The 20,264-nt window shown below is 44.6% G+C and overlaps 1 protein-coding gene across 1 annotated transcript in view; it reads right to left on the bottom strand.

The window, feature by feature from the left end:
* myo1f (myosin IF) overlaps positions 1 to 20,264 on the bottom strand; it is a 157,365-nt gene that overhangs the window by 103,830 nt on the left and 33,271 nt on the right. Inside the window, exon 2 of the mRNA XM_080213177.1 lies at positions 94 to 231. Coding sequence (XP_080069303.1) covers positions 94 to 231 — 138 coding nt within the window. The remainder of the gene's footprint in view (positions 1 to 93; positions 232 to 20,264) is intronic.

The raw sequence follows: 20,264 nt of genomic DNA, 5'->3' as shown, positions 1-20,264 counted from the left end.
CAACATCTGCAGTAACAGACTTCAACACTACTGTATGGCACTGTGGATAACATTTCGCTGAAACTTCAACACTTTGCTGAATGGAAAGGATACAAAAATGTAGTCATCCAAGTAGCGTTTCTTAAGGTTTTCCACGATAGCGTCTTCTGTGATCTTTGACAGAAGAACCATGTCGTCCACACCACTTTGTTTGACATTGTGGCTCTGCCAGTGATATCTCTCCTTGCTCCCCTGTGCAAAAGAAATGAATATGACTTTAATGTTGCCATGATGGTATCTTCGCATTTAATAATATGAAAATAATTGACATGGGGTTTATTATACATGTGTATATAAAGCACATACTCAGGATACATTATACATGCCCAATAACTGTATAGCATACAGTAGGCAAGAGACTGCGAAGTAAATTTTCATAATTTACTCTCATCTCATCAGTTCTTTGGTAGAGAAAATGACAATCAGGTATTTCAAAACATATTTTTTCATTTGTGACTGGCTGGACCAGCATTTATTGTCCATCCCTAACTAAGCGATTGCAAGTTCATTTCAGAGAGCATGTTTTAAGAGTTAACAATTTTTTTAATTCATTCATTGAACATGGGCTTCAATGGCTAGGCCAGCATTTATTGCCCATCCCTATTTGCCCTTAAGAAGGTGGTGATGAGCTGCCTTCTTGAATTGCTGCAGCCCATGTTCTGTGGGTTGACCCACAATGCTGTTAGACAGGGAATTCCAGGATTTTGACTCAGCGACTGTGAAGGAACGGTGATATATTCCCAAGTAAGGATGGTCAGTGGCTTGGAGGGGAACATGTATATTCCCGCGTTCCCATGTATCTGCTGCCTTTGTCTTTCTAGATGGAAGTGGTCGTGGTTTGGAAGATCTTTGGTGAATTGCTGCAGTGCATATTGCAGATAGTACACACTGCTGCTACTGAGCGTCGGTGGTGGAGGGATTGAGTGTTTGTAGATGTGGTGCCAATCAAGCGGGGCTGTTTTGTCTGGGTGGTGTCAAGCTTCTGGAGTGTTGTTGGAGCTGCACCCATCCAGCAAGTGGGGAGTATTCCATCACACTCCTGACTTGTGCCTTGTAGATGGTGGACAGGCTTTGGGGAGTCAGGAGATGAGTTACTCGCTGCAGTATTTCTAGCCTCTGACCTGCTCTTGTAGCCACTGTGTTTATGTGGTGAGTCCAGCTGAGTTTCTGGTCAATAGTAACCCAAGGATGTTGACAGTGGGGGATTCAGTGATGGTTACACCACTGAATGTCAAGGGGTGGTGGTTGGAGTATCTCTTATTGGTGATGATCACTGCCTGGCATTTTTGTGGTGCGAATGTTACTTGTCACTAGTCAGCCCTAGGCTGGATATTTTCCAGAACTTGCTGCATTTGAACATGGACCGCTTCAGTATCTGAGGAGTCGCGAATGGCGCTGAACATTGTGCAATCATCAGCAAAGATCCCCGCTTCTCACCTTATGACGAAGGGAAGGTCATTGATGAAGCAGCTGAAGATTGTTGGGCCTAGGACTCAACCCTGAGGGACTCCTGCAGAGATGTCCTGGAGCTGAGATGAGTGACCCTCCACGACCACAACCATCTTCCTATGTATCAGATATGACTCCAACCAGCAGAGAGTTTGCCCCCTCATACCCATTGATTCCAGCTTTGCTAGGGCTGCTTGATGCCACATTTGGTTGAATGCGACATTGATGTCAAGGGCTGTCACTTTCACCTCACCTTTGGAATGCAGCTCTTCTGTCCACGTTCGAACCAAGGCTGTAATGAGGTCAGGAGCTGTGTGACCCTGGCAAAACCCAAACTAGGCATCACTGAGCAGGTTACTGCTGAGCAGATGCTGCTTGATAGCACTATTGATGACTCTTTCCATCACTTTACTGATGATTGAGAGTAGATTGATAGGAAACTAATTGGCTGGGTTGGATTTATCCTGCTTTTTGTGTACAGGACATACCTGGGCAATTTTCCACATTGTTGGGTAGATGCCAATGTTGTAACTGTACTGGAAGAGCTTGGCTAGGGGAGCAGCAAGTTCTGGAGCACAAGTCTTCAGTACTATTGCTGGAATGCTATCAGGGCCCATTGACTGTGCAGTATCCAGTGTCTCCACATGTTCCTTGTTATCACGTGGAGGGAATCAAATTGGCTGGAGACTTGCATCTGAGATGCTGGGGACCACTGGAGGAGGCTGTGGACCTAGAGTCACATGTCAGCCAGACCAGGTAAAGTTGGGAGATTTCCTTCCCTTAAGGCCATTGGTGAACCAGATGAGTTTTTATGATAACTGACAATAGGTTCATTTTTATCATTAGATTTTTAATTCCAGATATTTATTGAATTCCAATTTCACCATCTGCTGTGGTGGGATTCAAACCCATGTCCCTAGAAATTACCCTGGGTCTCTGCATTACTATTCTAGCAACAATACCACTGCACTACCACCTCCACATTAACCTCCAAACCATTTGAAGTTGGAGTGGATTTATGTTGTCACTGTTTTTTAAAAAAAAGTGCCAGTGATGGCTCCGTAGCCTAATGTATTTGTCCTGTAATTTTTGAATGACGGAGATTGGGCACATTCTGCGACTGATTCTTGGGGCAGAGTTTTTCCAGCTCTGGAGGTGGAGGGACTCAGGAAGTATAGAAAGAAAGTGTGGGGAATGCTTCCAGCCTCTTTGTGAGCTCCCTGGAGGCAGGAGCGCAGTGGTAACAGGAACAGACTCTCAGCAGATAGTTAAGACCAGCAATTCTGCCCAAAATGCAGAAGACTGTAGCTGTCTGTAGTGTGCTTTCTGACAGGAGGTGAGAGCACAGTGGGAAGTGAGTACGGCTTGGGTAAAGGGTGAAATCTTCTGTTCTGAAGTCTAAGTTGAGTGGTGGGAGTAGAAGTTGGAGTGATTTTCTCCAGGGCATGGGAAGGCTGGCCAAGTGTAGTCTTGCACTGCTCAGCTTATTATCTGAATGGAACGTGGTGAATCCTGTGGCAGATCTAAGCAGGAAGTCACCCTTCCAGCCAATACCTTATGGAGTTGAAGGCCCAGGCGCCATATTAAGAGGGCACCAGGACAACATGCACTATCCCTGCCATCTCCACCTGGCCATCCTTCCTCCTTTCATTGGCTAGCCTCCACATCATGTGAACTGCCATCATCCAGGCTCAAGCATAGGCTGGCATTTACTGGAACTCACCAAAGAGGACAATGCAGTGACAACTCACTGTTAATCATGGAAGAAGTCACCAGGATCACATCACTTATGTACATTTATGGAAGTGAATATTCTAATTTCTCACTCTCGGGGAGCTTACTTTGGAGGGGAAACTTAATCCTGGCAAGGTGCCTTTTAATGAGCATTCCTGACAGGAGGGACAGGCTGCCAGTCACAATAATCATTATCATGTCTCCATCTTCTGCTCCGTTCAGATCAGCCACACCCAGCCTTCACAGTAAGGCCACTGGCACCCTTTCTTTTGGATACTCTTGATTGGTCTGTGGAAATTTGGTATGTCCGCTAAAATTCTCTCCAACTTCTATCGATGCACCATAGAAATCATCCTTTCCGGATGTATCAGAGCTTGGTATGGCTCCTGCTCTGACCAAAACTGCAAGAAGCTACAAAGGGTTGTGAATGTAGCCTAGTCCATCATGCAAAACCAGCCTCCCATCCATTATCTCTGTTCACACTTTCCACTGCCTCGGAAAAACAGCCAATCAAGGACCCCATGCATCCCGGACATGCTCTCTTCCACCTTCTTCCATCAGGAAAAAGATACAAAAGTCTGAGATCACATACTGACTGACTCAAGAACAGCTTCTTTCCTGCTGCCATCAGACTTTTGAATGGATCAACCATATGTTAAACTGATCTTTTTCTACATCTCAGCTGTGACTGTAAGACACATCATCTCCTTTCCTCCTTCCCTATGCACTCTATGAATGGTATGCTTTGTCTCTATATTGTGCAAGAAACAATACTTTTCACTGTATGTTGATACATGTGGTGATAATAAAATCAAATCAAAAAAAGCCATCCCTAATTGGACAGTGAATGTAGAGGCAGTCTATAAGAACATAAGAACTAGGAGCAGGAGTAGGCCATATGGCCCCTCGAGCCTGGTCTGCCAATCAATAAGATCATGGCTGATCTTTTCGTGGACTCAGCTCTACTTAACTGCTTATTCACCATAACTCTTAATTCCTTTATTGTTCAAAAATGTATCTATCCTTGCCTTAAAAACATTCAATGAGGTAGCCTCAACTGCTTCACTGGGCAGGGAATTCCACAGATTCACAACCTTTTGTGTGAAGAAGTTCCTCCTCAACTCAGTTCTAAGTCTGCTTCCCCTTATTTTCAGGCTGTGCCCCCTAGTTCTAGTTTCACCTGCCAGTGGAAACAACTTCCCTGCTTTTATCTTATCTATTCCCGTCATAATCTTATATGTTTCTATAAGATCTCCCTTCATTCTTCTGAATTCCAGTGACTATAGCCCCAGTCTACTCAGTCTCTCCTCATAAGCCAACCCTCTCAACCCCAGAATCAACCTACTGAATCTCCTCTGCATCCACTCCAGGGCCAGTAGATCCTTTCTCAAGTAAGGGGACCAAAACTGTATACAGTACTTCAGGTGTGGCCTCACCAGCACCTTATACAGCTACAACATAACCTTGCTGTTTTTAAACTCCATCCCTCTAGCAATGAAGGACAAAATTCCATTTGCCTTCTTAATTACCTGCTGCCCCTGCAAACCAACTAATTGGTCGCCTCCCATACAATTAGGCCAGCTGTCACATAATAGAAAGGTGTAGGGTTGAGGCTTAAGAATGGTCCTGACACTGTGTTCTTAATGCTGGTGGCAAAATTCTGTTCTTCAATAGTGAGAGGAACGGCGTGACTATTTGGATTGATACAGTAAGAAGTCTCACAACACCAGGTTAAAGTCCAGCAGGTTTATTTGGTAGCACAAACTTTCAGACTGCTGCTCCTTCATCAGGTGAGTGACCAATTAAGAAGGAGCAATGCTCTGAAAGCTTGTGCTGCCAAATAAATCTATTTGGATTGATCACAACTATTATGGTTCAAATTCTGCCAATTCCACTTTGAAGCAACCAACAAGTGGGCCCATGGAATGAATCCCCCATCATTAAATTTCTAACTGTACAGCCTGCCCATGACAAGGTGACTGAGAGCAGGAACTCCCTTTCAAGTAAGCTGATCCACTGCAACACAGTTTAAATATTCCCCAAACAGTCACCTTGTCCCTCGAGATAAATTTTAACATGGTACTGTGACCTCCAAACAGTTTTCACTGAAATTAAACGATTCAGCAGCGGAAGGAAGACTAATGATGAGTGATGGAGGTTAGAGATTTGATTGATTATCATATGTATTAGTATACAGTAAAAAGTATTGCCTCTTGCACACCATACAGACAAAGCATACCGTACATAGAGAAGGAAAGTAGAAAGTGCAGTATGTAGTGCTACAGTCATAGCTAAGGTGTAGAGAAAGATCAACTTAATGCGAGGTAGGTCCATTCAAAAGTCTGATAGCAGCAGGAAAGAAGCTGTTTTTGAGGCAGTTGGTATGCGACCTCAGACTTTTGTGTCTTTTTCCTGACTGAACAAGTTAGAAGAGAGGATGTCCGGTGTGTTGGTGCCAGCAATTCTACATATCTTCATCTTGTAGCCTGTCATGTCTTGCAGACCTTACCATAGTTGGCGGGGGTCCATGTGGCTAGCCTTGGGAACTCTTGGTCCGGAATTATCCTTTGGCATCTTTGCTGGATCTCCTTAGATCACCTCTGGTTTTCTTGTACAGGTCAGGGTTCGCCTGGACTTCAGCAGACAGTGGATATCTCTATCCGTCCATGGTTTCTGGTTGGGAAACACACGGATTTGCTTCTTTGGCACACAGCCTTCTACACAATTACTAATGAGCTCAGTTACTATGGTGGCGTACTCATTCGGCTGATTGCAGAGTTTTTAAATACTGACCAGTCCGCTGACTCCAAGCAGTCCCGTAGGAAATCATCCGATTCCTCAGACCAACATTACATGATTTTCTTTGATGGATTCTTCCATTTCAGTTTTTACTTGAGCCAGGAGGAGGAGGACAGCATTATGGTCTAATTTGCCAAAATGTGGGTGGCGATAGAGCAGTAGGAATGTGTGATATTTGTGTAGTGTTGGTCTAGGATGTTTGGGCCTCTTGTGGCACAGGAAACACATTGGTGGTATCTTAGCTAGGCCTTTCAACACAGAACAGATGCTGTCAGATAGCAATCAAATGTACTCAAGAAACCCCATGCAAGTGTGCACTATACAAGGATATGACCACGTAATGTTAAGTCTTCGGGTGAAGGGTTATTTAAAATGGAGACTTCATAGCTTTTTGCCTAAATGTTTCTTAGGAATAAACTGGGTCTCCTGAAGGACTGTGTCAGAGACAGTGAGAGGTTGCGATATCACAGAAACAAGGCTGAATAAATATATAGGGATGTTGAACACTTTGTGGGAATGAAAAGGGTGAATTGGCTTATGTGCAAAGTACTTGATCATAATAAGTTGGGCATAATCAGTCCAGAAGAGCATAAGACATAGGAGCAGAATTAGGCCAATCGTCCCATTGAGTCTACTCCACCATTCGATCAAGGGCGATATTTTGTTCATCCCCATTTTTCTGCCTTTTCCCCATAATCCCTGATCCCTTTATTGATCTATCTCTCGCTTAAAGAGACTCAATGACCGGGCCTCCACTGTCTTCTGCGGCAGAGTTTTACAGATACGCCACTGTCTGGCTGAAGAAATTCCTCCTCATTAAAGGACTGTTCCTTTAGCCTGAGGTTGTGCCCTCTGGTTCTAGTTTTTCCTACTAGTGGAAACATCCTCTCCATGTCCACTCTACCTAGGCCTTGCAATATCCCGTCGGTTTCAATATAATCCCCCCTCATCCTTCTAAACTCCAACAAATACAGACCCAGAGTTCACAACCGTCCACATACAACAAGCTCTTCATTCCAGGGATCATTCTCGTGAACCTCCTCTGGACCCTTTCCAAGGCCAGCACATCCTTCCATAGATACCGGGCCCAAAACTGCTCACAATCCTCCAAATGAGGTCTAACCAGTCCAATGCAGATGAACTGGAGCCCTGTAAATAAGGATAAGAGGGGGGCATGGCAGCACAGTGGTTAGCATTGCTGCCTCACAGCGCCAGGGACCAATTCGTGGCTTGGGTCATAGTCTGTGTAGAGTTTGCACGTTCTCCCCGTGTCTGTGTGGGTTTCCTCTGGGTGCTCCGGTTTCCTCTCACAGTCTAAAAATGTGCCGGTTAGGTGGGTTGGCCATGCTAAATTGCTCCTTAGCATCAAGGGGACTAGCTAGGGTAAATGTGCATGGTTATGAGGATAGGGCCTGGGTGGGATTGTGGTCAGTGCAGACTTGATGGGCCAAATGGCCTCCTTCTGCACTGTAGGACTCTATAGATCTGCCTTCTCTTGAGAACTAGGTAAGGGCCGAGAACTTTGGGAATCAATTAGGTTGAGTTGCAGTTGTTGTGAACCATTTCAATTTAGTAAGGATAAAAGATTTGCATTTATATAGTCCTTTGAGGATGCTCTGAAGGTCTCTGCAGTTAAGGCAACATTCTTGAAGTATAGTCATTGTGCTGGTGTAGGAAACGTGCAGCCAATTTATACACAGCAAGATCCCAGTAATGATGCACATTCACTTTGTCAGCAACACAAAGGATGCTTATTAATAAGGAAAAACTGTACAGAGACTATCAGCTTGCCCTGGCTGCCCCAGTCACTACATGTATTCAGACTGTCTTTTTCCTATGTGAGGACTCCACCACTTGAGGGTGATTACACATCCTCGGTCCCTCAAGCCAGCTGACCCTCTTTTACTGTGTTGCCCTTAAAGGGACAATGACCACAATCCCACAAAAAACAATATATTATAACCAGTTAGTTTGCTTCGGTGATAATGGTTGAGGGATAAATACTGGCCAGCTGAGAAAGACTGTAACATGAATGAAACATGATTTTGGATAGAAATCTTGAATTTTTTTATGGGACTATTAGTCAAGATGCAACTTCCTTCCTCATTGGACATTGGCGAGCCATGTGGATTTTTACAACAACAATCAATAGTGGTTGTCAAGGACACCATTACTGAAAGTAACTTCATATTCCTAATTTATTCAGTGAATTTAAATTCCACCAGCTGCTGCCGTGGGATTTGAACCCTTGTCCCCAGACCATTAGCCCAGTGCTGGGAAACAGGATAAAAACAATAGATACATGCAATTTTACAATGGCAATTTTTGAGAAGATGAGTAATGAATAGCAACAATAGAAGGGGAAATACTGCACAGGACAGATACATACCTCCAATGACTTCAATCAGGCCATTGAGGTTGGCCTATTGGAGTATGAACGCCCTGATTAAAGAATACCCTTTTAATCACATTTTAATTTGATGTTTTAAGTTTCCTTTCAGCTTTGCCTTTTGTTTCGGGTGGTTCCCCTCCTTTTCGGGAGCTGCCCTTTTTGAGTTGTCCCTAAGTTAAGTTGATTTTGTTTATTTGGTTGAACAAAAAGGATGTCCCTGATTAAGGAGTCAGTTGATGGGCCAATCAAGGAGTCTTTTTCTTGTATTTAACCGGGCGTGTCAGTTCCTCTGGCACTCCCGGAAGTAGACTGCTGACTGATAGCAGTCTGTGTGTACTGTTGTTGGAATCATAAATAAAGGGATTTTGGTAAAGGGACTTCTGCCTCTGAAGACTTATTATAATACCACTGAGGGGGGCAGGTACCAATATGTTTAGACGGATCTGAGCAGCTACACAAGTAACGTAGTGAATAAAGCCATGAGTTTTCAGACAGTTTGTTTCAATTCTCCATTATAACTTTAACAGGAGATTCTTGGAAACCATGGTAAAATGCAGGGTCATTTTCATTGTTCCGTAAGTATAAGAATGGGGATGTCATTTTGCCACTCAAGTCACATCCTGCAGATTCTATTCTATTCTGCAGGAACCACTCTGCACCTCTTGCATTCAACTATGGAACAGAATAGACCCCCAAGTCCAGCAAGAGACCTTCGTACAATAGGCCTAGCAATGGTCACACCAAACATTGCAAATACAGACATTTTTCTTCTTGCTCCTTTTAATGTTTTTTGCTGTTGAGACAGTGCTGGAATTTTACACAAAGGAAGCAGGATCTACTGCTGGAACTGAAAGCATGGCCAGAACCCCGGCAGCTCAGCAGTGCCACAGGTAGAGGTGGCTGCTGCTGAAACTGCACGGAGGAAGACAGTTCCCCAAATCTGCTGAAGTGGATACCAAGGCCAGGTGAGAAAGTTTCTCAGTGTGCAGGGGTCAGGTTGGCAGATACCAGCAATCAGAGGGATGTGTCTCCTAGCAGCCAGGGAGCCTTGGAGTGACCAGAGAGGAAGAATTCACTCCCATCCAGTCACTGGGAGGCTGCCACCATGTGCCTGGTGGTCTCCCCATGTAGTGGAGGTGCTACGCTGATATCACTAAAATGCTGGCAAGGCTGTAAAGCAGCCATTAATGTAATGAATTGGCTGCCTGTATTAGTTAGCGGGCATTTGAGCAGCAGCCATTCCTGCTTCTGGGAACATCCCAAAATGGCAGGAAGGGATAAGTGGATGGGGAGTTGGTGGAATACAGCTATTGTCACTGGACTAATAATCCAGGGTAATGATATGGGGACCCAGGTTTGAATTCCACCATGGCAGATATTCCTGAATTTAATAAAAAATCTGGAATTAAAAATCTAACCGTGACCATGAAACTATTGTCGATTGTCGGAAAAACCCACTTGGTTCTCCAGTGTTCCTTAGGGAAGGAAATCTGTCATCCTTACCAGATCTGGCCTACTTGTGACTCCAGACCCACAGTCCTCTGAAATGGTCTAGCAAGCAACTTCGGTTTGAGGGCAATTAGGGATGAACAATAAATGCTCTCCCAGTCAGTGATGCCCACATCTCCTGAAGGAGTATTAAAAAAAGACTTGCTTCCGGATGCTTCCAGCTGCCATTTTACCAGCCCTTTAACTGCACTGCCAGCTCCAGAGAGTTAGTAGGATTCACAGAAATTCTGTGGGGTGGGAGGCAGTATGGCAGTGATCTATCACACTTAGATATTGGGCCTTGAGCCACATTATAAAACCCCTACAGTGCAAAATGATGCCATTTGGTGCATCGAGTCTGCGTGACTCTCAGAGTATCTTACCCAGGCTCACCCCTTGCCCTATCCCCGTAGCCCCACATATTTATCCTGCTGATCCTTCTAACCTACACACCTTTGGACACTAAGGAGCAATTTAGCATGGCCAATCCATCTAGTCTGCAGATCTTTGGACATGGGAGGAAACTAGAGCACCCGGAGGAAACTCACGCAGATATGGGGAGGATGTGCAAACTCTGCACCTAGTCACCCAAGACTGGGATTGAACCTGGGTCCCCGTGCTGAGAAGTAGTGCTAACCACTGTGCCACCATGCTACCCCCCACTTATAATGGAGAAGGTATGGGGTTTGGAGCCCATTGGTGGAATGTAAAGTCTGGCGTCTCCTGGTGTCACGGGTAAAGGATGCATATTTTGCATCTTTAGTCAATGAGGCAGACACCGCACTGCCAGCTGGAAACGTGCACTAACTTGCTGCCTCCACTCCCCCACCACCCCCTGCCCCCACCCAGTCCCTGCTGTCCCCACCACACCACCACCATGCCCACTCCTCCCCCCACCATCCCAACTACCACCATTCCTGAAATATTGGGGCCTGCGTAGTCCAGTTTTGCTGAAGAGTTTCTGGGCCCTAGCTGCCTGAATGCTTACTTAACATAACCTGCAACGAAACACAGGAAATCTAATGGTGTCTTCTGACCTGCTTTTCAAGTTAATTTAAATTCGAGCCCCTCTCTGAAATATAAACCAGGAGACTTGCAGGAAAGTGGAACTGGGAGCCTAAGGGTTGTGCAATCATAGAGACATTTTGTGTCTCTGCTCAGTTTTCCTCCACTTTGCACCAGTGAAATGCGCAGGTCTGGATTATTAGGGGTGGAACACTGGCACGGTGGTTAGAACTGCTGCCTCACAGCGTCAGGGACCCAGGTTCGATTACCAGCTTGGGTCACTGTCTGTGCGGAAACCCATGTGCCTGCATGGGTTTCCTCCCACAGTCCGAAAGACTTGCTGGTTAGATGCATTGGCTATGCTAAATTCCCCCTCAGTGTGTCTGAACAGAATGTGGCAACTAGGGGATTTTCAAAGTAACTTCATTGCAGTGTTAATGTAAGTCTACCTGTGACACTAATAAATAAACTTTACTATTTTGCTTTACTTCTGTTGTTTCCAGGTAAAAGTGCCCTGAATCTGTAATTGTGATCAATGCTTAAACATCCAGACGTGAGAACAAAAAAACTAACCCGCACAAGCATAACTTGCTATTTTTAGGTCAATATCTGCTCATCTCTACACTTGTGGTTGAAGACCAGCATCATACTAGACTTGTGCACCTAGAGCGCCCCTTCTCACATCCACTTTTGTTTCTACATAGTCTCACCATTGCTCAGGGAGGTAGACCACAGCTGTGGATGGGAACTTTTGTGAGTTCAGCAGGAATCTATTCCATGAAGAAACAATGACCAGAAATGGCAACACCTGATTTGACAGAATGTGAGTTCCATCTGATTGCAGCCCACTGGTGTCTCTGAACACGGGGGGAAAGATTATTTTCCCCAGGTAGACAATGCACGAATAGTGAGGTGGAGAGCAGAGGGAAGTAAATGGCTCCAACACACTGAGGATAAATGGGTGCTGCCATTGTGTGGGATGGAGTGACAGGAGGAATCCACCAGTGTGAACCAGAAGAAGAACATGGAGGAGAGCGCAGACATGAATTAAGGGCAGGGGAAGCGGAGAGTATGAATAAACATTGAGGAAGGAGGGGAGCAAGAGAGTGCCAATTTGAACCTAGTGAGGAAGGACTGCTCACAGGAACTGGGATGGAGGGAAAAATGGACAGGTACATGGATGGGAAAGGTTTAGAGGGATATGGGCCAAATGTAGGCAAATGGGACCAGTTCAGTTTGGGGAAACCTGGTGGCATGGAAGAGTTGGGCCGAAGGGCCTGTTTCCATACTATATGACTCTATGACTCAATGGGCGGGATTTTATGGCCTCGCTCAAGCAAGACCAGAAATTCCTGCCCGAAGTCAACAGACATTTCCGTTAAATTCCCCTCGCCCGCTCCACTTCCGTGGTGGGGTGGGGCTGTAGAATTCAGGCGTATGAAACCATGAGAAAGAGGGACGTATGCAAAGCAGGGAGTGAAAGAGAAGTATTTATGTGCCACTTTAACAGCCATGTTAACAATTTTATAAGTGATGTTGTACTAATTTTTTCCACATGAAGTGAGAGAAAATCTCTTCAATTTTTGCTGCAACTTCCTTCTATACTAATGTTGAATCTGCAGATCAAGTTATGACAGATAAACCTGTTCCCCAGTCCATTTTCAGTTGACCTATAAAGTTAAAAGCTTTATTCAGAGCTGTTATTGAATAATTGGAGATTCGTTAGGGTATCTACTTCTGTTGAATGGTGTGTGCTCAGTTTTGTAAGAGTGACAGGCAGGATTTTAAATGAGAGCGTTTGTGTGGTTGATGTGCCTAACTAGTGTCATGCACACTGAGGACAGCGTACAGGTGACAGAATCATCAACTAAACATTTTCTGAACTGACCAGTGTGCATGAATAACATCAAGCAACAAGTGTCCGAATGCTATAATTAGCTAACTGACCACATGAATTGCGACTCACTGACAGGCTTTGTGAAGACCAGGCCATCACTTGCACATTTATGGTATTCAACAAACTGTTCTGAGGTACTCCACAGAGACTAACTTTTACTTTGCTCCTTCACTTTAAGTCCATTTAATGGGTAATTTCATTCTTCCTGGAAACATTACTTAATTGATGGCAAAGTGGTGCCTAATTCTGAATGATAATCTGGGACTTTTGGCTGATTATTTTGCGTGTTGCTATGGTCTGGAATTCACTGCCTAAAAGGGTCATAGAATCACAGGCCGGAATCTAATAGCCATTCACACCAATAGGATTTTCCCATTCCTGCTGCAGTGAACGGAGATTTGGCTGGCCACCAAATTCTCCAACCTTGCTGCAGCAGGACCGATAAGATCGAGTCCATAGAGTCATACAGTGCAGAAAAGGCCCTTCAGCCCATCGAGTCTGCACTGACAATATCTACCAATAAAGGCAAGCTAATCCCCTTTCCTGCACTTGTCCCATTTCATTGAATGTTATGATATTAACAAAGCTCATCCAAATATTTTTTAAAGGTTTTAAGGTATCCGGCCTCGAATACCTTCCCAAACAGAGAATTCCAGACTCCCACCACCCTCAGAATGAAAAAGCTTTTTTTCAAATCCCTCTGAATCTCCTGCCCCTTATCCTAAAACTATGCTCCCCTGTGATTGACCCCTCAACCAAAGGGAACAGGTTGATCCCTACTCACCCTGTCCATATCCCTCATAACCTTATACACCTCAATCATGTCCCCTCTCAGCCTTCTCTGCTCTACAGAAAACAAAGTAAGAAGTCTCACAGCACCAGCTAGTGGCTTTTGCTACCAAATAAACCTGTCGGTCTTTAACCTGGTGCTGTGAGACTTCTTACTGTGTTTACCCCAGTCCAACACTGGCATCTCCACATCATGACTACAGAAAACAACCCAAGCCTATCTGAAATGCTCCATCCCAGGCGACATCTTCCCGTGCCATCACAGGGTGCTGGAAGCCGATCTCAATCATAATATAAAGGAATTGGTTAAATATCTGAAGATGGAAACTTTACATGTCAGCAAAGAAAGTGCAGGGCAGTGGGATTAATTGAAAAGCTCCTTTAAGGAGCTGGCGTAGGCACAATGGGTCGAATGGCCTCCCTGCGGAAATCTGAGTGACACACTAAGTACAAACTCTAAGATTAAACTTGGCTATAATACCATGTGCTAGTTAGCAACATGGTCTTGGTTAGTTAAGATGCTAGTAAGGTCCCTGTCCACACTTGAACGTGAGGGGAAATGGGAACAGCAGTGGCTCAGCTGCCCAAAAATGGACAACTAGTTAATTAAATTTATGGCCACTTTACAGCCTCGCCATTGTTTTGGTGGCTCACCCCTACCTCCCCTACCCACCACCACATGGGGGCACCGCCTCAGGTACATCAAGGCAGCCTCCCACTGGCTGGGGAAAGTCCTTCCTTTCTGGCCAATCCATTGTCCCCAGAGAGGCTCCCTGGCTGATCAGACTCTGCTGCTGGAGGGTCCGTGCCCCTGCCTGCCTGAGCCCAGCTCACTTCCTGTGCCTGAATGGTGATACTCCATCCTTGGGGCCACTGAGTATGAATTCTTTAATGTGAAACCAGGTCCACTCAGACAAAAATGACTCAACCCTGCTAACATGAAAGCCCCAGAAACATGTCTGTTACGGTTTTGGGGCAATACACAGAAGTCAAAAGGTTTAAAATTATTTACCAACTGGATGTATTCATTATTTTCTAAGTACTGCTACTCTAATGGTTGTGAGACAGTCATGCTCACAGTTGATGAATAATGAATCATAGAATCCTACAGTAGAGAAGGAGGCCATTTGGCCCATTGAGTCTGCACCGAGCCCAATCCCACCCAGGCCCTATCCCCAGAACCTCAGGCATTTATCCTATCTAGTCTTCCTGACACTAAGGGGCAATTTAGCATGACCAATCTACCTAACCGACACATCTTTGAACTGTGGGAGGAAACCTGAGCACTTGGAGGAGACTCGCACAGTCACAGGCAGGATGTGCAGACTGCATACAGACAGTGACCCAAGGCCAGGAATCGAACCCGGGTCCCTGGCGCTGTGAGGCAGCAGTGCTAAACACTGTGTCACTGTGTCTCCCAATGCTTGAAGTCGAAGGTGTTCTATTCCATTCAATAGAATTGCATCATATTTACCTACACCTTTGATTGCCTACTCCACTTCTTTTAACAGGTTAAGGAGTTTGTAAGTGTATCAGCCGGCTGACCAGCTTTAATTCAGTAAGAAGCCTGACAACACCAGGTTTAAGTCCAACCGATTTTGGTTGGACTTAAACCTGGCGTTGTCAGACTTCTTACTGTGTTTACCCCAGTCCAACACCGGCATCTCCACATCACAGCTTTAATTCAGCAGAGGTGAAAGTATCGTACAGAAAGCAGTATGTCGAGTTCCATAGAAGGTTAGCAGTCAACTGCCCTTAGAGTTAGGAACTTTGTTCCAAGCCCAGTTTTACATTGAAGTTTGCATTTTTAGAAATGTTTCTGATGAAAAGTGGATAAAGGGCGATGAGACGCAGGCAGGAAAGTGAAGTTGAGACTAGGATAAGATCGGCCATGATCATGTTAGATGGTAAAGTGGGCTCAAAGGGCAATTGAAGATGTAGGTAAATATGATGCAACTCTATTGAATGGAATAGATCGCCTTCTACTTCAAGCTTTGGGAGGCATGGTGGCACAGCGTTCAGCACTGCTACCTCACAGCGCCAGAGAACTGGGTTCAATTCCTGGCCTTGGGTCACTGTCTCAGTGCAGTTTGCACATTCTCCCCGTGTCTGTGTGAGTTTCATCTGAGTGCTCTGGTTTCCTCCCACAGTTCAAAGATGTGCAGGTTAGGTGGCTCAAAGGACTGAATTGCCTCCTCCTGATCTTAATTCCCATGTTGTAGCTCAGATAATACAGCAGTTTTGTGTTTTTTATGTGTGGAGGAGAACCACTTAATTCTCTAACAAATTTACTGTTTGCCCTTTCTACTGTTCATGTGTCCATCCGCTAATAAAAACCACAGACTGACAGAATTTGTCTTGAATTTAAGACATGCTGGTTAGACAGATTGGCCATGTTAAATTGTCTCAAGATTGGGGGGGATTAGTGAGGTAAACGCTTGGGGTTGCATGGATAGGGCCTGGGTGGGATTGTTACTGTAGGTGTAGATTCAATGGGCCAAATGGCCTCTTTCTGTACTGTATGGATTATATGATTCTGAGGCGATCACTTGGATACATATAATCTATTAAACTGAATACAGCAACACTGGATTCTATCTGATCTTGCTGTAAAATCCTGGATGGTACAGATGCACTCTGACCTATCGGAAAAGACTCACTTATATAAGTGGCCTTGGGTGATGGACCTGAAAGAAAGATATTTGAGGTGAAATATTAAAAGTGTCGCAACAATCATTTGTACATTAACTTTATTTTAGCTCATCTTTCATTCAGAGGCGGTGTGGTGGCACGGTGGTTAGCAATGCTACCTCACAGCTGCAGGGACCTTGGGTCACTGTTTGTGTAGAGTTTCTCCCCGTGTCTGCGTAGGTTTCCTCCCACAGTTCAAAGATGTGCTGGTTAGGTTGATTGGTCATGCTAAATTGAGCCTAGTGTCAGGAGGATTAGCAGGGCAAATATGTGGGGTTACAGGAACTGGACCTGGGTGGGGTTGTGGTCAGTGCAGACTCGGTGGGTTGAATGGCCTCGTTCTGCACTCTCGGGATTCTATGAAGAGTTTCCATCCTTTGTGAACTCTTTCCTGATAAGCTCTGGGCTTGAAACATTGAAAGAATTGGTACTGTTGCAGATTCTACAAGCATGCTGATTTGTACTTCTGTCTTTCCTCTTTACTTGAAACATTATTTTGGTTCCTCTATTTATATGCTTTCCATCCACCATTTTGTATTAAGAATATCTCTGGGCTGTTAGCATTGTTGGCAATGTCAGTTTTATGGCCTATCCATAGTTGTCCTGAGGTTCTGATGATGAAGTTTTTCCTCCGATTGCTGCAGCTGACGTTCCCACAATGATAGGAAATTATCGGATTTTGACTCACTGGAAGAAAGCTGGTCTGAATTCAGATCAGTACAGTGTAAGATTTAATGTTGAGATGGCAGCCCCCACATCTTGCTACTCTTGTCCATCTTAGTGATAAAGGTCACAATGTTGAAATAAACAGAACAAGTTGCTGCAATGTATTCTGTGGGTAATACATATCACATCAACAGTGTGCTTGCGACAGGGAGGTAGACAGTAAGTCCAAGTAATGGTGATTAAAACTTTTCTATCTGTTATGATGGGTGGCACAGTGGCACAATGGTTAGCACTGCTGCCTCACAGCGCCAGGGGCCCAGGTTCAATTCCAGCCTTGGGTGACTGTGTGGAGTTTGCGCATTTTCCCTGTGTCTGTGTTGGTTTCCTCCAGGTGCTCTGGTTTCCTCCCACGGTCCAAAGATGTGCGTGTGGGGTAGGTTGATTAGCCATGCTAAATTGCCCCTTGACATCAGGGGGATTAGGAGGATAAATAAGTGGGGTTATGGGGATAGGACAGGACCTGGTTGGCATTATTGTCGGTACAGGCTCAATGGGCCAAATGACCTCCTTCTGCATTGTAGATTCTATGAGCTTCTTGAGTGTTGCAGTTGCAGCCAATGTTGTACCATGATGTTGATATAAGCTTTCTTTTTGATACAGTGGCTTTGAGTGGTGGAGAAATGAGCTACCTGTCACAGAGTATGAACATAAGAATTGGGAGCAGGACTAGGCCACTCGGCCCCTCGAGTCTGCTCTGCTAATCAGTAAGATCATGGCTGATCTGATCGTAACCTCAACTCCACATTCCTGCCTACCCCGATAACATTTCACCCTCTTGTTAATCAATAATCTATTTAGCTCTGCCTTAAAAATGTTTAAAGATTCTGCTGCCACTGCCTTTCGAGGAAGAGGACCCACCTTTGCTTTATTGCTGTAGTGATAATGTTGGAATGGTGTTTTGTTTCATCACTTACTTCACTTCATATTACTTTGTTAGTTAAAGTAGACCAAATGTTTCCCCTTGTGGGGCAAGCTAGAACAAGAGGTCACAGGTATTGATTGAGAGGTGATAGATTTAACATTGAGATGAGGAGGAATTACTTCTCGCAGAGGCTGGTGCATTTGTGGAATTCACTGCCCATAACATGGTGGAATCGGAATCGTTGAAAGTTTTCAAGAAGTAGGAAGTCTCACTACACCAGGTTAAATTCTAACAGATATATTTGGAATCGTGGCCTTCTGGAGCGCTGCTCCTTCATCAGGTGAGTGTTGGCTATATGAAGGAGCAGCACTCTGAAAGCTTGTGATTCTAAATAAATCTGTTGGACTTTAATCTGGTGTTGAGAGACTTCTTACTGTGCCCACCCCAGTCCAACACCAGCATCTTCACATCATGGGGTTTCAAGGGGCGACACGGTGGCACAGTGGTTAGCACTGTTGCCTCACAGCACCAGGAATCCAGGTTCGATTCCCGGCTCGGGTCACTGTCTGTGCAGAGTCTTCATGCTCTCGCCATGACTGTATGGGTTTCCTCCCACCGTCTGAAAGACTTGCTGGTTAGTTGCACTGGCCATGCTAAATTCTCCTTCAGTGTATACAGATAGGTGGTGACTAGGGGATTTTCACAGTAACTTCATTGCAATGTGAATGTAAGCCTACTTGTGATTAATAAATAAACTTTAAAAAGAAGGAAATAGATATATTTCTCATAAAAAAGGATAAGGGGATATGGGGACCAGGTGGGGAGGTGGATTTGAGACCAGGGAGAGATCAGCCATGATCTGATTGAGTGGCGGAGCAGGTTTGAAGGGCTGAATTTGCCTACTTCTGCTCCCAATTCCTATGTTCCAATGTTAGTCTATTTAAGCCGATGCTTTATCTGTAACTTTCACATCCCACAAGTGCCAGTCAATGACCATCTCCAGGACAGAATCTAACTCCTTGATATCAAGCAGCAAACCACCACTGCAGCACCATCATCAACATACTGGAATTACCACCAACCAAATATTGATCTGAATTAGCCACATAAACAACGTGACTAAAAGAGCAAGTCAGAGGCTGGGAATTCTGCGGGGAATAACTCACCTTCTGATTCCCCAAAACATGTCCAGTATCTCCAAGACACAAGTCAGGAGTATGATGGAATACTCTCCACTTGCCTGGAACAGTGAACCAACCACAACACTCAAGAAGCGCAACACCATCTAACAGTCCAATTAATCAACATCCACTACTTTAAATATTTAGTTTCTTCCGCTAGTGCCATTTACAAGATGCACTGCAACAACTTGCCAAGGTTGCCTCAACAGCAACTTCCAAACCCCTGGAAACCACCTAGAAGGACAAGGGTAGCAAACATATGCGAATACCATCAGTTGTAAGTGCCCCTCCCAATCATGTACTATTGTGAGAAACTCAGCAGGTCTGACAGCATCTGTGGAGAGCGAATAGAGCTCACGTTCTGAGTCAGGATGACCCTTCCTCGGGGCCCTGTGTTGTTTCAGATTCCAGCATTCAAAGTATTTTGCCTTTAACCTAACCCACACATCTTTGGAATAATTTGATATACTTGATCATGTTTAGTATGGCAGGATAGTGATGTTATGCAGAACTTGTATGAGTGTCAGGAAACCATGAATGTCTTGGACATCAAGTGTAACAAATACAGACTCCAGTGGAACTGGCTAGAATTTGTAATCACTGAAGAGCAGTTCAAGACACTCCACTTTTTATTGGAGGAAGAAGGATTCCTGCCAAGAACTTACAGAAAGGAGCAACCCATACCTACAGCCAAAATAAGGAGGAGCCAGGATAGGGCAATGCAAGATGTTTAAATTTGTCTGATAGCATAAAATACTGGATGTCTAAAATACAAAACGACACAGGACAGCGAAATCACGAATAATTGCATGACATGGAATAAGTGGTCATTGCAGTTTGGGAGAGAGAACTATAAAGGAAACATGAGTAACATGGGGCATTGACATGACACTATCACAAGATGAACAATGGGAAAAGCTACTAAAAATGTTGACAGTCAGAGGATTATTAGAATATGGAATACATTACTAACAAGGCACAGGCGAAAATTTCATTTAAAAATGGTGTGGAGATGCCAGCATTGGACTGAGGTAGACACAGTAAGAAATCTCACAACACCAGGTTAAAGTCCAACTGATTTGATGAAGGAGCGGCACTCCGAAAGCTCGTGATTCCAAATGAACCTATTGGACTTTAACTTAGTGTTGTGAGACTTCTTACTGTTCATTTAAAAAGAAATGGAAGAAAGTAAATTAATATGAAGCCACCATG

This window comes from Carcharhinus amblyrhynchos, chromosome 26 (assembly GCF_965287045.1).
Source record: "Carcharhinus amblyrhynchos chromosome 26, sCarAmb.v2.hapA, whole genome shotgun sequence".
Taxonomy (NCBI): domain Eukaryota; kingdom Metazoa; phylum Chordata; class Chondrichthyes; order Carcharhiniformes; family Carcharhinidae; genus Carcharhinus; species Carcharhinus amblyrhynchos.
Note: the sequence above shows the minus strand (reverse complement) of the source record. Positions and strands in the feature narration are given on the sequence as shown.